The sequence below is a fragment of the Scardinius erythrophthalmus genome, assembly GCF_964197995.2.
Source record: "Scardinius erythrophthalmus genome assembly, chromosome: 5".
NCBI lineage: Eukaryota > Metazoa > Chordata > Actinopteri > Cypriniformes > Leuciscidae > Scardinius > Scardinius erythrophthalmus.
In genome coordinates, this window is record NC_138225.1 from 18,110,971 (window position 1) to 18,128,689 (window position 17,719).

At 37.1% G+C, this 17,719-nt stretch overlaps 1 protein-coding gene across 1 annotated transcript; it reads right to left on the bottom strand.

Moving 5' to 3' along the window:
• Positions 1-2,273: 2,273 nt before the first annotated feature.
• Positions 2,274-11,363, bottom strand: LOC308690898 (tetraspanin-15). The gene is made up of 8 exons (XM_081365675.1): positions 10,977-11,363; positions 8,831-9,016; positions 8,348-8,422; positions 8,167-8,262; positions 6,884-7,000; positions 5,418-5,468; positions 4,891-5,007; positions 2,274-3,777 (listed from the first exon to the last, which is right to left on the bottom strand). The coding sequence occupies exons 1-8, from the start codon at positions 11,061-11,063 to the stop codon at positions 3,454-3,456; spliced, it is 1,053 nt and encodes a 350-aa protein (XP_081221801.1). The 5' UTR covers positions 11,064-11,363; the 3' UTR covers positions 2,274-3,453.
• Between the last annotated feature and the right edge of the window lie 6,356 nt (positions 11,364-17,719).

Sequence of the window (17,719 nt, forward strand, 5' to 3'; positions counted from 1 at the left end):
TACTACACATTTTGTTTTGTTGCAGCCCATGCTAAACTGCTTTAAATGACTTTTTTCCCCACATCAATCTACATTCATGACAAAGCAAAAAACAGATTCATGATAACTTTATCAAACTAATTTATTAAACATAAATAAACTGAAAATATTTCTGGGACACTTACCCCCGGTTTCACAGACAAGGCTTAAGTCTAGTCCCAGACTAAAATGCAAGTTTGAGCTGTTTTAACTAAAAGCAACTTGCACTGACATACTTAAAATATGTCAGTGTCATTGTTTTGTATCAAGATTCACACCAGTAATGTTTTTTTTTAAGGCACGTTTATAAATGCTACTTAAATATCCTAATTGAACTAAAACCAAATCCTAGCTTAATCTCAGCCTTGTTTGTGAAACAACGCCTTCAAATATAGCTTAGCATTCCAGTTTCGCTTGGATCATCTTTGAGATGTTACTACACTTTGACTGGAGTTAACCTGTGGCAAATTCAATTGAATGGGTATGATCTGAAAAGGCACACACCTCTCAATAAAAGGTCTAACAGCTGAAAATGCATTTCAGAGCAAACGCCCACACATACCACTTATATGGGATTTATGGCAGAGTGGCCAGACTCAAGTCTGTCCTCAGTGAAGACACTTGAAATTTGCTAAAAAAATGGCTAAAGCCAGGACTCTTTGAGACTGTGAGAAACAAGATTCTATGGACTGATGTACCTCAGTTCTAAACAGGGAAGCAGGCACCTTTCATCACCTGCACAATACCATCCCAACAGTAAAGTTGTGGTAGCAGCATCATCATGCTCTTGGGGATTTTCAGCAGCAGGAACTGGGGGACTCGTCAAGGTAGAAGGAAACTCAACGCATCAAAATAGAGTTTGTCCAGAGCATTCAGAACATCGGACAGGGCAGAAGGTTCACCTTCCAACAGGACAATGACCCTAAGCACAGACCCTAAAACAATGCAAGAGTGGCTTATGGACAACTTTGTGAATGTCATTGACTGGCCCAGCCAGAGCCCAAAGTTGAACCCAATCCAACATCTCTGGAGAAACCTGAAAAATGGCTGTCCACCGATGGTCCCCATCCAATCTGACTGAGCTTGAGAGGATCTGAGGAGAAGAATGGCAGAAAAATCACCAAATGCAGATGTGCAAAGCTTGTCGCATCATACAAAGACTTTAGGCTGTAAAGGTGCTTCAACCAAGTATCCGAGTTAAGGGTACAAATACATATGCAATGTACGTATTTCAGTTTTTCCTTTTTAATACATTTTCAAATCTGTTTTTGATTTGTCATTATGGTGTATGGAGTAAAAAAAAAAAATGATGTGATGGGGAAAAAAATAATTTTAAATAGTTTAACATAAGGCGGCAACAAAAAAATTGGAGGGGTATGAATACTCTCGCAAGGCACTGTATATTTTTGCCATTGCTGGCTCACTGCAGTGGCTCTGTTAAAACTAGTAATTCAGTAAATAACCAGATTCTCTAAGCTTCTTAACTTGAATATTTGGATTTTACTCCCTTTTCACCCCAACCCCCATCAGCTTTTCCAAATGGGAAAGAACATCTACCTGAGCATTGACTATTCATCTGTTAGTAGTGCATCACTTGATTCCCTTGCCTTATCCTCTTTTGATGCACTCATTCACAGAACCGAAAAGCCATCCTTGAGCGTCCCTCAAGTCAACAATTGTTAATTACTGTTATTATTATCATAATTACGCCAGTGTGGATGCATTTTGTTCTCTGCTCAGCGCATGCAGTGTAATTTTCGGTGCAGCAGTTCATTTCCTCCCATTGAGACACCAGCTATAATTATTACACACGTCGCCTTTTGATGGCCATCATCATGAAGGGGAAAGTGGCGTGAGCATTGAGGAAATAATGGGAGAGAGGTTGAAGATAGATTGCTCTGCACATGAATTAATATAATTGATGTGTTATGATGATGCACTGAAGGCAGAATCAATAAAAAAAATATGCCAAGTTGCCATCAGTGTCCTTAAATGCAATTTGAGTTATTTGAAAAATACAATAGTCTTACAGAACCACTGGGACGTCATTATGCAACATTCTCTCTTCAGAACAATTTAAAATGTGTGATTATGCACTAGAAAACGGCTTAGATGTTCAAGGGTTCAGGTGACCAGTTTCCAAGAACCCACATGCCCAGATCCTCAGAGGTTTTCACATCTCCACTTATCGCTCCACTACAAGGCTCAAGAGACTTTGGTGTTTTATTCAACAAAATAACCAGCAAGACATATTTAAAAGGTTAATTTAAGCAAATTTTATTGAATGTTACTACAAAACCAGAGCTACATTAGCTGGAGCACAGCAGTCAACTTTAACAAAATCATCAAAATGTCTATTAGCAAAGGTGTGCGATTGTGAGGTATTTCAGAATGACTACCAACAGCTAAAAGGTGGGTTTTGTACATTTATGGCAGAGAGTCGTAATTATGACATCCTTCAAGCCAAACTTTTTCAATCTTTTTATACACCTAAGAAAGATAAAACATGGGCTACACATTTAAAACAGCAGTTTATGACAACTAAACATAAATTTTTAGCCTTACTTCAAGACAAATTAAACTTCAAGTAGTATTAAACAATGCCAGGACTCCCTTTTTCAACAACAACAAAAAATCCTATCTACAAATTACCTGCAAATCAATGCGGCTATTCCAGAATAGCCTGAGGTAAGAAAGCTTCTGATGTACTTAAGGCAACACTTTAATAAATAATTTCATTGGTACTTATTACCGTTAAAGAAAAATGTCGGCATTACACGAACCACATGCTCTTTTAAAAGAAAAAGAAGATCCATAATATTCCTATGTTCCTTCTATTCTCTGAGTTTCATAACAGTAGTGTAATATAAAAACAATTAAAACATGAATATAAAACATTTTAGAAACAATGCATAGACTAGAGATGAATGCCCAGCTTCATCTGCCAGTCACAACAGTCATAATCATTGACGAATTCCAAAACTACCAATTTCCTTGAACTCATTGAAATATAGGTCTAAAGGACATCATCAATTATTTTTTAAAACATTTAAAAAATTGATTGCCAACAATTAATTAATAGACTCCTTTCTATGCACCTTATGAACTATTAAATGACAATATGACCAATAAAACAAGTCAAACTCCCTTAATCCCATAAGACACAGAATGAATTAAAATGGTGAAAAATAACAGACTATGTAAACAGCATTTGAAGTGATATGTTCTTAAAAGTTTGATTATACAAGCCTGTGGATATCTCCTACCTTGATTCCCTCAATTACCAAATGTTTTATACAAACCTCTCCTTTTTTCATGCCTAAAATCATTATTACCAACATGTAGTGCAACTAACTCACTTTATCTTAACACAGTGCAAGGGCAAACCTTTTTATATACAAAAAACAATATGCAACTTTCTTTTCTTTGTGGTTCTTAAGCTCGATTGTCCACTTCATCCATTCCCACACCTGACACAAATCCTTGGCTCTTTAGTTGGGAATGTGTAAAGGCTATTTTGGGCTGCTCTTGTTCCAGGTCAAAAGGGATGGGGTCTGGAGTCCAGGTGTCAGGCTCTGCTACAGGTACAGGCAGGTACCCTTGGTCACGAGGTAGACACATACACCATCCAGCACCCGAGAGGTCCAGTTCGCTGTACTCAAAACCACGTTTTAGGAATTTAAAGTCCACCATGTCTTCAGACTCACTCATCTCCACCAAAAGATTCCAGAAGACACAGCTCAGGAGAATACCAAGAAGCTGAAAGAAACATTAAAGTGTTTTTTTTAGATAGATTACTAAAAAAGGTTTATTTTACACCTTATCTGCAGATGAAACAGATAGTTAGTGACACCCCCAGTGTGTTACTGCATGTTGTTGATGAATGCAAAAAAAAGTCAGCAAGGACACATTAAGTTGATCAAAAGTAAAAGACTTTTATAATTTGAAAAATTTCTAAATGCTGTTCTTTTGAACTGTCTATTCATCAAAGAATCCTGGGAAAAAATCTATCACGGTTTCCACAAAAATCCAGCATATTAGAATGATTTCTGAAGGATCATGTGACACTGAAGACTGGAGTAAAGGCTGCTTAAAATTATTAACATAGAAAACAAGGTTATTTTAAATTAAAATAATATTCACAATATTAAAATTTTCACTATTTTTGATCATATAAATGCAGCATTGGTGAGCATGAGACTTCTTTTAAAGAACATTTTCTTACTGACACCGACGGTAGTGTAAAAACTGTTTGTACTTTTGATTATTTCGATCAAAGCACAAGTCACCTTGTGCATGTATAAGTGATACATTTATATCTTTCATTTTAGGTATTTTTATTAAAAATATGATACAATATACAGTTTACTGTGCACTTATAGAAGCAGATCACTAATGCAGCCATATCGTAATTTACCAGGCATATTTGTGTAAATGGTCTGTCCCTCTGCTCTAATTTGAGGATTAATGCATAATTGGAGGAATGTGACAGCACAGACATGTGGCTGCATTTAATGTGATCTCTTCCCTCATCTCAGCAAGGGGCAAGATGAGACAGAAAGAGAGAGAGAGACAGCAAGCTGGTTATTTTAGAAAATAAAGTTTTCAAGTTTGCCAAAATTGGCAAGACTAGGCACCAGCTTCTCCAAGTCATGCACCCCTCTTTTGGGTATTTACATTGGTCACTGCAGATGCCCTTTTTCTATAATTTATTGTTTGGAAGAGTCAAACAGAATAGGTAGTAGGCAATCAAAATGGAAATGTGGAATGGCAGGGGAGATAAAAAAGTGCAGAAGGAAAAGAGATACAGAAGTTTCAGGATAAGATAAGTAATAAACAGGAAGCACAAGAAGGGAAAGATGTTTCCAAAACCTGTGGCAGTCCAACTGCGCAGCAAATTCCGATAGTAGCGCCAATGTTGTCTCCCATCCACAGGTTCACAGCATGTATGCAGCCACGCACATGAATTATGCCATCTAAAGCTTCACGCTGTAATACAGAGGAGAGAAAGAAACAAATTCGGTACAGGCGGCAGGTAATGCTCTGATTCTATGACAGAAACAAAATTAAAATATCACAACTAAAGTCCATCGTAATGGCATAATGGAGGTGGTGCTAGTAATGGCTCTGATGTGATTTGCTTGGTTTTCATCTATGGAAAAAACAAAGGAATGAAGCAACCATTACAGATGGTTGCACTCGAAATGGCTATCGAAGGTTTTTGTTTTCCTGTCCCAGCTTTTCCTTGTGTCAAGGTCCAGCAAAACATTCTCTCCAACTGCATCAGAGTGAGTATTATGTAAAATGACGCAAGTCATTTAAAATCAGTCAGTGAAGGCTGGTTGCAGGCCATTACAAGAATGTGGACTTAAAATGAGACCCCCGAGAGCTCCACTTACCTGCTGATTTAGAGTTTTGTAGCCACAAAGTGTGTTCACAACTTCTCCGACCTGATAAAACACACACACACACACACACACACACACACACACACACACACACACACACACACACACACACACACACACACACACACACACACACACACACACACACACACACACACACACACACACACACACACACACACACACACACACACACACACACACACACACACACACACACACACACACAAGACTATTTAGTAACTTGCATATTACGTTTTTGAAAACCTCAAGTGAGAAGTGGCATTTGGTCAGCTTGACGCTGTTGGAGCAGAAGAGTATTGGCAAACTTTAAATTTTGTCCTTTGACCCTTAAAATGAATTTCATATTCATTATGGAATTTCAGCACACACTTATAATCATGTTGATGTAATCATTAAAGCAGAGGGTCACTGCGGTGATGGAATCTGTAATAGGACTGATGAACAGGGAGCCCATCTAATCAGATTACAAATAGACTGTAAACCTGCCTGCTCCCAAAAGCACAGTCCAATTCCTCTCATACATTCCATACCATGTGACACTTCAACTCTGTTTCTCAAAACAGGTCGGCAACAGCTACCAGATGCCATATTATAATATGATGTGGTTTGAAACAGATGGAGAACACCAGCCGGGCTTCGTTAATAAGGGTACAGGGTGAAGAAAGTGACAGTTCCACATATTTACAATGAATTGTAAGGCCCATTATGCCATAAATATTTTGAATAATCTGATTATGCTTTCAGCAACCAATAAGAGCACAAAATTGATTATTTACTGAATGATCTTTATTTACTAAATTTATTGTGCCATTAGGATTGTACTTGATAAGGGAAACATCTGAAGTCAAATATCACAGATTTATGATCTGAAAATTCTGGCTCACATAAGGGTAACTATATCTGAATTACCTAGGATGAGAATGGAAAAAATAAGTCAAGATGTAAAGAATATTCTAAGGAAGTCTTGATTATGTTGGTGATGTTTCATTAGCTTGGAAAGGCCTGTGCTCGCTCACTGCATAGTAAGCTGTCATACCGAAAGGAGAACAGTGCATTAGTGCCCAATCAACATTCATTAACTCTGAGAGAGAGAGAGAGAGAGAGAGAGAGAGAGAGAGAGAGACAGAGAGAGAGAGAGAGAGAGAGAGAGAGAGGTGCTGATAAATCAGAAGAGACTCTCTGCAGCATAGGGAAGGCAAATTAAATCCTCTCCATCATGATGCACTCTCCACTGACTCATGGAGAACAGCATTTACTAGAAAGCTCTCTAACCCACCAGAAAAAAGCTCAGAAATGAGCTCCCTACTCTCACAGACCTGTGGGTCAGACTGATTCCACTGCAAAAAAGCTTTTCTCGTCAGACTGCCGCGTGCTGGGCCGTCATATGCATGATTAATGTATCATGACTGAAAGAAGAACATGGAATGACTAACACTTTGACGGATGCAGCAGGTGTAGGGAACGCCGCAGGCCAAAGGACTCGTGCCATTGCAGAAGTGGTACTGGTTTACTTCCCAATCCTTGTACTCGTCTCCCCCACAACAAGAAAACTGAAAAGACAAACCAAGAGAGTCATTATAAAAGGGAATTTTATTTATAATTTTGAGTGACAGTTTTCTTCTTAACATGACAATAGATATATAAGCCTTTATAAATAAATATTTAAAATAAAATATTTCATATAAAATATAAATCAAAAATACACTACTGATGAAAAGTTTGTGTTCGGTAAGATTTTTTTTGTGTGTGTGTGGTTGAAAAAAAAGTCACTTATGCTCACCGAGGCTGCATTTATTCGATCAAATTTACAGTACAAACAGTAATATTGTGAAATTTTAAAACTATTTAAAAATAACGGTTTTCTATTTTCGTGGCCTAATGGAGAGTCGGACTGGTAACCCGAATGTCGCGGGTTCTATTCTCAATACCGGCACCTATAAGGCACCTAATCCACAATTGCTCCACAGCAAAATGACTGCTCCAGGTGTGTGCATTTGAAGAGTGGTCAAAGGTTTGCAGTGTGTGTGTGTGTGTGTGTGTGTGTGTGTGTGTGTGTGTGTGTGTGTTCACTACTCCTAATGTTTGTGCATTAACTTGGATGGGTTAAATGCAGAGTACAAATTCTGAGTATGGCCTTCACATGTCACTTTCAAAGCTGAATTTTAAGCATCTTCAGTGTCACATGATCCTTCGTAAAAAACAAACAAAAAACAATTCATTCTAATATGCTGATTTGTATCTCAAGAAACATTATTATTACCAAAGTTAAAAACAGTTGTGTTGCTTAATTTTTTTTGAATACTGATTAAAAAAAATGTTCATGGTTATTTGATGAATTGATAGAACAGAAAGAAAAGCATTTGTGAAGTAGAAATTTTACATTATTAAACAGTCGTGTCACTTTTGATCAACTTAATGTGTCCTTACTGAGTAAAAGTATAATTTTTTTTTTTAAATGCCATATTAAAATGTGTATAAAGCTGGATTACAGAACCATTCAAAAGTTTTGACCATTTATGATGCAGGTGACTGAGATCTGCTATGAGAAAACTGTCATTTTTGTGAGATTACGGGGATGAAAGGGATTTTAATTGACACAAACTATGTGTTTCTGCTAGAAAGATGGACATTATTTATGGCTGACTTGATGTATTGTAGACCATATTAGGGTGGGTGTATAACACACGTATAGTAATAAAACAGTTAGGTAAACAACCTTCTCTTGCACGTAGTCCAATATGTTCTTGAAGTCCAGGTCATCATAGTAGTGCTTGATTCCCTCACGTATACTTTTCTGAAATAATTTGATTGTCTAAAGACAGAGGAGATTGGGACTCATTAACAACAAACCGTATACCGTAACCGCACCAAAATTCTCTCTGCTCTCAGTGTCTTACCGTCTTCTCAAAGATCAGGGCAATGATGAGGGCAATAGCCTGGAGAGCCAGCAAAACACACAGGACACACAGGAACTGCATGGAAAGGGTTATTTAAAGGGTTAGCTAATCCAAAATAAAAGTCATCAGCCATTCTAAGACTTCTGTTCATCTTTGGAACACAACTGAAGATATTTTTCAATGAAGCGATCATGTCTCTTCAGAAGAGTTGGATTAATCCGCTCAATTCATATGGATTTATTTTACCATCTCTTTATGAGCGGGACTTTCAATGGAGGGACAGAAATCTCTTAGATCATTTGTGTTCCAAAGACAAACAAAAGTCTTATGGTTTTAAAAGGCATGAGATGAGAGTGAGTAATGATGACAGAATGTTCATTTTGGGCTGAACTATCCTTTGAAGTCACAACCAAAAATAACACCAGTAAAATGGTAGAAGCTTGGCACACATATATACTGTATGTTCAGACAAGCAACACTCACCATGTGCAGCAGAGTCTTGTTGTCCCTGAGAGATCCCACCATCCCAATAACAGACACAGTAAACATGACGAGACCCAGTAGTATGAGGACCACGGCAGGAGCCAAAAACACCCCCTCCAGGGTGCGATTCTTCTGCCTCTCCACTTCTGCATACACTCCAATACATAGCACACACAGACCGAGCAACTGAGGGGAACAGGGGCAGTGGTTGGTTTGGTAAAACATTTGTACAAGTCACATCAGCTTACATAATTCCACAACATTACGTTTACATGATTCGATTAGACATGTAACAAAGATATGAAGTTGAAATCTATGTTTCAATGCACAACCAAGTCATGCAGATAAGTCATCTGATGCAAAATCCAAAAAGGTACTGTATCATTTGTGTTCCTCACATTAATCCCTAAGATGCAGATGTAATTCTCAGAGTGCTTAGCTAAAATGCACAAACAATGTCAATGGAATGACGCAAATCATAAAGAAGATTGATGTAGTAGCCTTAATATCAATTTGTATCCTAACAAAAGACTACATTAGTACAATGCATGCTAACTGAAACCACTTCATTTTCAATTTTCTTCCCTGACTGTTCTTTCTAGAGGGTTAATTTAATAAGTCTTGTTTGGCTGATTAATCATCTGTCAATTTCAGATTCCTGACATCTTCAATTATTTTCTATTAATTGATAGATGGTGGTGTTTTAGTGATGTGGAAGTGTAAAGGCTGCAAGCCAAGCTTAAGAGTAAAGAAAGGGAGAGAGAGAAAGGAAGAGAGAATTGAAGAGTATCCTGAGAGGCTTTTCTGCTTGTAACATCATGTTCGCTATAATAGTAAAGATACTCCCAAATGGCAATGACTTATTGAATTTCCTGTGAGAAGACAGAACACTCTGGTTGTGAGTCAAGAAGAATACTGTGTTCCTTGTTGAATTCAATAAATACATCTTAATGGTTGCTGGTTATTAAGCAAAGGATTGCCAATTCTTGAGAATCAACACATAACTTACAGACCTGAAACCTAAAATATCAAAACCAGACATTAAAACAAAGACATATATAGATTTTAGGAATGCACAAAATGTTTAATTTTTTTCCGATATTGATAAGACAATTATTATTTTCCTGTTATGGCCAATAACTGCTAAAATACTTTGTTTATAAAAAAAATCTAAATATAGTAAAAATAAATAAAAGTAAGTGTAGGCATCAAAATCTTACAAAGCACATTATAAAGGATGGATTTATTTAAACTAAGTATTTTTTTTTTAAATCCTCAAAACAAGAGGGATAAATAGTCTCTAAAAAAACCTTCATTAGAGAAGAGATCACAGACATTTAACCCTTTAACGGCACTCTCTCTTGTAGGATGCCATCTCTTTAAGACCTCATGTTGTACATGTAATGATGTATAATTTTAATTTTTTGTTTACATTTTTTGGGGGGAAAAGTACAACAACCTTCATAAATAGTTTACTTATTTATTTATTAAAATTAGCATGAACTCTGTTATAAATGCATGTTTGCCATATCACGATCACTTTATGTTAACACTAGATACTAGATTAAATGAGCAGAATAAATTTAATATTCAATGTCGGTCAATAAATATCTGATATTTTAGTCACACATTTTTGCAATAATTCTGCATCCCTAATAGATATTTCTATATCTATCTTATCTATAATGGATCTATATTCTATCCAGGACGTTAGCAAGTTATAGCCTTTAGACTCGATATGGCAAGAAAGCAAAGAAAATAGATTATGTTTAAGTCTACTGTTTCAATATTACTACAGCCACTAATCATTTACAATAACCATTAAAACATATATATATAGCGTGATACATTTACAGCAACAATAACAGCGTCTTGCGCCTTTAAATCTGCCAGCAGCGCATGTCTGTTTTCTTTACTGAGCTACAAAGCTCAGCTGAGAAATTTTACAGAAGTGAGGCTAATATGCATTCAAAAAATTACCAGGTAGACACGGTCAAAGTTAGTACGACTACCTATAGCCTACTGTACGTTCAACACAAACACATGAGCGTACTCATTCAGGGCAAGCATCAGTGAGGTGAGGGAGAAACAAAGAAATGCTAACGTTAGTAGGCTAGAACATCTTTCCGTTTAAACGAACACTTACCGAGAATAGCATTGAATAGATATTTAGAGAGAACTTAACGAAATAATAGAAGTGATTGGTTTTTCTAAATTCTTCGTAAGACGGCATGGTGACAGCATTAATTGAGCTCAGTTATTCGAGCTTTCCGTGCATTCAGATGTTAGCCGATGCCGCTAAGGCTCAATGAACCTTAGTTCTAAGAGAGACAGAAGACTGTTTTTAAGACCCGTCCGAACCATAGACTGTCCGAACACATAATAAGCACTTCCGTCAAGTATTCAACTTGGCTGTAGATTCCTGAACTGTTTTGAAAAACACATCAGCAGCTGTAAGGTGTAACTCTTATCCCAATAATAACTTCCGCTCCGCCAAACAACATGCTAAACAAACCTTTTAAAGGGCCAGCACAGAATTAAAGACAGACAGATCACATATACTTTACATGTAAAACGAATAAACGAGACTCCCTTCAGATATCTTGACACATTCATTGACTTTACAAGCCTATGCCACCCAATTGACAGATATTATATGTTTTAGAAAAGATTTAGGCTGTCTAGCTTAAAGCTTATTAAACATGCCAAAGAAAGTATATCTTTAAGATGTGTCACAATAATAGCTTTAATCCTCAGAAGTAGGCTACTTGTTGTTCACTTCTTATGACAATACATCATAGAAAATTCTATTTTTGTCCCAGGCCTACACACACAGCATGCTCACAGACATTGATTAGGCAATCTCTTGGGTAGCTTGTTGTGGCTGTAATTACGTTTTTCAAAAGTCTTTTTTTTTCTTCTAGAAAAACAGCTCTTAAACCCTCCAGCTTTTCGTTGCAGGGAAAAATCTCAGAGATCTATATAAAAATGATTAAATACATTTAAAGTAACAGTCTCTGCCATATCATTGACATGTTAACCCATGAATTCAATAACTTCACTCTTAAAAGTGTACTATTCAGTGTTCATGGACTTAGTGGAGCGGTTAAGTGATATAATCGTTCAGTTTATGATACGAGCGTGAAAATTGGCATGAGCAGTCTCCATGGGTCACTTGACAAGAAAATTGTCCGAGCCACTTGAAATTTCAAGATTTTTCATTTTTCAAGATGGCCGACACCTTAGTGGAGCAGTTAAGTGGTATAGTGGTTTATTTGGTGATACAAGCATGAAAATTGGCATGAGCAGTCTCTGATGGTCACTAGACAATAAGCCACCCACAGCTACTTGAAATTTCAAGATGGCGGCCATTTTTCAAGATGGCCGACACCTAGGGTGACCACCCGTCCCGCGTAGCGCGTGCGCGCACAGCGTTTGAAGCCCAATTCATGCGTCCCGCAAATTGAGACCGTATCACGCATAATCTATGCTTGCTCAAAAAAAAGTTGGTCGCTCTATATCCTCGAGCCCCAAGCAGACAAACGAACATTACGGTACTTGACATTTCAGCACCCACCCCTCAGTTGAACTGCTGAGGTTGTTGTCAACTTTTTCGTTGTTGTCATGACAGCGCACGCACGCGCATAGTACTAGACACACTGGGAAGGAACTTTTAGATGCGCGCTTTCCAATTCGAAAAATGGATAAAGAGGCTGAGTCTGAGAGGCACCGCCATCATCAATTAAAAAGACTGGGAAAATGAATATTTGTGGCTCAAAGGTGTTGAGGGGGATACAGAGAGGGCTTTTTGTGACCTGCAAAACGTCCTTCTCAGTCGGACATGGAGGGGAATACGATGTCAATCGTATTTTTTTTTTTATAAATACTTTTTTTTTTTTTTTTTTTTTTACCTTCCTGTGGTGTTGAGCAACTACAATTCCTGTTAATCAATTTTATATTATAATTTATTTAAAGTGAATACATTGTAATGGAAAATAAATAAAATTAAATAGTAAATCTTAAGTGGAAGTACATCTGTCAATTCATTGAATGTTCAAAATATTTATTTAGAAAAAAAATACACATTGGTTGGCCTATTCATGAGCATACATCAGCAATTACATGTTTAGTAGAATAGGGCATTATTAATATGTAAGGTGGTATGTGTTAGAAATGGGTAAACCACTATCAGTGAGTCTGCCAGTGGGGTGGGCACCGCCGCGCCAGGCAGTGTCCCACATTGTCCCTCAGAAACATACCCCTTGTCCCCCCTTGGGCTTATTAGCAGGTGGTCACCCTACCGACACCTTAGTGGAGCAGTTAGGCTCATGGCAATTTTCATGCTTGTATCACCAACTAAATGATTTCTTGAGCCTAATTGCTCCATTAAGGTGGTGGCCATCTTGAAAAATGGCCGCCATCTTGAAATTTCAAGTAGCTGTAGTTGGCTTATTGTCAAGTGACCCACAGAGACTGCTCATGCCAATTTTCATGCTTGTATCACCAAATAAACCACTATATCACTTAACCATAGACAGTATATAAACTGGACACAGCGACCCTATTGGATTCAACGGAGACAAATGAAGTCAATTAGAAGCACTAACTTCCTGATGGTCGAGCGTACTGCGCAGACTCGAACTGAGCTTGACGACGTAGATGTGACGTGAGCAACCTGTCTGTCTTCTAGCAGCTGTGCCAAGCGAAATCTCAATCATTCCCTTCCGAATCTTGCAGAGACGGAGAGTGTGAGTAGAAGCTGTCCATGAGCTAGGAGCAGGAGTAACATTTGCTAAGTATTTTGATTAATTACTTTGTCACTTTGCCTTCACGTCCCCCCGATTGCGCGCGAGCTTCTCCTCCTGTCCATACGGTAATTCTTTACTGTGCGACAGAGCGTCGCGTGGGTATAACGCAATCGTTAGCCTATTTTTACAAAAACAGCATCTACGGGGCCATAACGTAAGATACAAGGTAATGGAGCCTTTTATACATTTTCGTGTTTCTTTAGAAATAAATAATGGACAAATGGAGTCTTTAAACGCCTCAGATGTAAGTTGTTCGCTGTCAAAGTGACGCCAAAATGAATGGGAGTCAATGGGATGCTAACAGCAGGTGATGGTCTGCTAGCCAATGGCGGCGCCCGGGGAAGCTTCAATGTTTTCCGAAACATTGGGGGCTTGCACTTAACTCCTCCACTAAGGTGTCAGCCATCTTGAAAAATGGGCGCCATCTTGAAATTTCAAGTGGCTCGGACAATTTTCTTGTCAAGTGACCCATGGAGACTGCTCATGCCAATTTTCACGCGTGTATCATAAACTGAACGATTCTGCCAAACATAAGCACTTAGCCGCTTCACTAACTATAGTAAACACATTTGTGAAAGGTGAACAACCAGATGCAATATGGCACAGATTTGCAAAAGAAACGTTTTAATGTATAATTTAATGGAACATATTGAAAAATATTATTTGCATTTCTTCTGCTTCTGCCATTCCACATTCTACATTAGATTCAGTTAACACTGGATAGATGGACAATACAAACCAAATCACTTATTCATTTTTATTCAAAGTCTTGAATTCAGTTACACGCATACCCAGATTTATCAAGAGGCACAGAAGAGTCAAGATATATTTTTTAAATGAATGAAGGTGTTGGGCAGCATTAAACAGTATGTCCCAGTATGGATAACAGTTTGTGTGTGAAATTATATTTCTGATTTCTTTCTTGTGGACAACCAGTGGTCAGCCAAATCTTGATTTGTTGAGCAGAGCTCCTTGCCAGAGGATATTACATGTTGCTATAATCAAAAAGAAGGTATGAGTGCACACAGGACTGATAAAAAGATGAGCATTAAAAGGATTGCCAAGATATTTTCTGCATGCATTGAATCTTTTGAGTGAACCAATTTCCTTCAGATAATCTTGACTGGTTTAATAGCAGAAAATATCTTATACAGTCAACAAAACAAAAACAATGCAAAAAGAGCTTAGAAGGAAATAAAAACTATACCCATGTGTGGGTGGAATTGTCAGCAACCCAGATGCTGTCATCATGATACATGGTTAATTAACATTGATGAGTTGCCACGGCACACCCCAATTATATGCGTCCCTAAATCCAACAGAGGTTCTTGAAGGAATCTGAAATTCAGCTAATGCATGTGATGGACTTTACAACCCCCCTAAACCCATTGAATTGATGGCTAAACAATGAAATTTGCATGCCTGTGGAGTACATGCATTGAGTTATGGATTGTTTTTTTGTTTTTTTTTTTTATACAAGAAGAAAACAAACTTAAACTCTAACCGTGAAAAGAAGATAGCACCATAAATCTTTTCCTTAGTGTGAGATGGGGTTTATTTCAAATCATTACACAGAGCTGCAGAAACCAACCACTTAAAGCAGAAAGAAACAAGGCAAATAACAAAACCTGTCTGCAAAAAAAGTCACTCCAATTATCACAAATCTCAATCAACCTTCTTTATAAATTAAAATCCAAAAATAAAGAAATAAAGAAATTGAATGATTCACTAAAATGCTGAAAAATTGCTCTTTAAAAAGGCAGTTCCCTGGGCTTACTCTGAGTCATCTAGTATCAAAACATCCCTTTGTTATGTGGACATATTCTTGAATAATGCATGATTTCATATGCTGCATGATGGCAGTGAAATTATGGCCAAAAGAATGAAAACACCCTCTGAAAAGCGGCATCCATTCAGAAATTATTTACTGTGTCTGATGTGGAAGAAAAAGGCCTCCACAAAACCTCAGCGAACACCTTTAGGATGAAGTAGAACAGCGTGTCAGGCTGCATATCACACATCACACTAATGCTCCCATCTTGTTTAGAACATGGCAAAAAAACATTAATCCCTTCCTTTGCAGCCATAACAGCTTACAGTCTTCTTGGAAGGCTTTCCACTGAATGTTGGAACATGGATGTAGGGATTTGTGGCCATTCAGATCAGCGAGGTATATGCCACTGATGGGCAAACGTTGGCTTGCAGTTAGTGTTCCAAATGATCCTGTAGCTGTCCAGATCCAATTGAAAAATAATAAAAGTTGTGTTTACACTACACAACATTGTCCGTCATGTACATTGTCTTAACAGACTGACTGATTGAGCTTAAGTTTAACGCGCATTCAGATGGAACCACCAGGGGGAGACAGTGAACTTTTATTGAATTACTTGTTACAAAATTGAAATGACTTGGTGTAAATCATTGGTTTGATGTCGAAAGGAAGACGTTCCCAGCGCAATTTATACCGTTATCAATGTCAAAAGGTATCCATTAGCCTATCCATTATTTTTTGGCTTTTTCTGTCCAATCTGAAAGAACCAAACAACATCTTTCAACTTGCATAAGGTGAGCTCTGAATGAATGGCATTTCATATTAAAAAGAAATGGATTTCCAAACCCTTGATTCTATTAGTTTCATTACCTCGTGCTCACTGGGGGGCGGCGCCAAAGAATTTTTAACGCATGTGCTGAGGGGGTGCTAGATCATTGACAGGGGGAGCTGCGCAATTATAGGCACTATATATAGGCTATATATATATATATATATATATATATATATATATATATATATATATATATATATATATACATACATATACATAGGAGAGAGAGAGAGAGAGAGAGAGAGAGAGAGAGAGAGAGAGAGAGAGGTATATACTATTAATAAATGAGCAAAACTTGGCCACTAAATATTTAATATTAAATTATTTTAATGATCACAATTAAAGTTTTAATTTTGTTAAATTGAACAAGCACAGCATTCAGCATTCAATCAAATATTCTAAAAGATTTATTATTAATAATAACGTTATTTCAACATAATATCTCGTTATTTCGACATATGTGTGCGTGCAACAAGCAAGATGTGTAAATCCGGTGACGCTGCATTGATTTTTATTAATAAACTAGTGTTTTCTGTGTCAGTGTCGGCTGCAAAGATGAAGTTGACGATCGCCATATTCGTAGTGAACGTGCCTATAGAGAGAAATGCACATAATGGATTACATAATCAGAGAGTAGTCTATTTCTTTTCGTTTTGAATTATTTCGTTTAAAGACCTTTCAAGCTTTGTGCATTTGATGTATTTCTCATGTCTGTGAGGCATATGAGTTTCGTTTAAGTTAGGATGAAATGTGCTCCAGTTAACGTGCAATGCAAGTGACCAAGCGGGCGCCTCCATGATTATATTGTCTGCTATATTTATTTATTTATTCAATCCAGGCAATTGGTTGAAAAATTGATTAAAATTAAGATACAATTTATACTAAATGAAATTCACTTTAAAGAAAGGCTTTCTACAAAACAAAACTTAATGAAGTGGTCAAAATCATGTCTGACCCACTCCATGTCTCTCGATATATTGCGCATCCTATCTTTCTCGTGCTGTTCACTTTTCATAATCAACATAGATGGAAAAAAATATCATTAGAATATTTTAATAAATATGAAACTAAATGCACTTTTTCAATGACTACAACAGTATAGTAGGCCTACAGACTCTCTATTTGTACAAATTGCTGCACATTCATTTAATTCTGAATTTTGCACACACAAGTTGAAAGGCATTTGTTGAAAATCAAGTTCACGGATAATTGTGCCTGTATTTATTAATCATTATGATACTAAAATCATAACAAAGTAGGCTATGCTACAAAAAATCAGCTTAATGAACGTTAAGCATTTTCCTCCCATAGAAAACCATTATAAGAATGCTTAATGTGGCTTAATGCAGATTAGAATGTCCCCTTATTATGTCGAAATAACGAGTTAGTATGTCGAAATAACGAGATATTATGTCGAAATAACAGATATTATGTTGAAATAACGACTTATTAGAAGATAAGTTTTCTTTTTTTTCTTC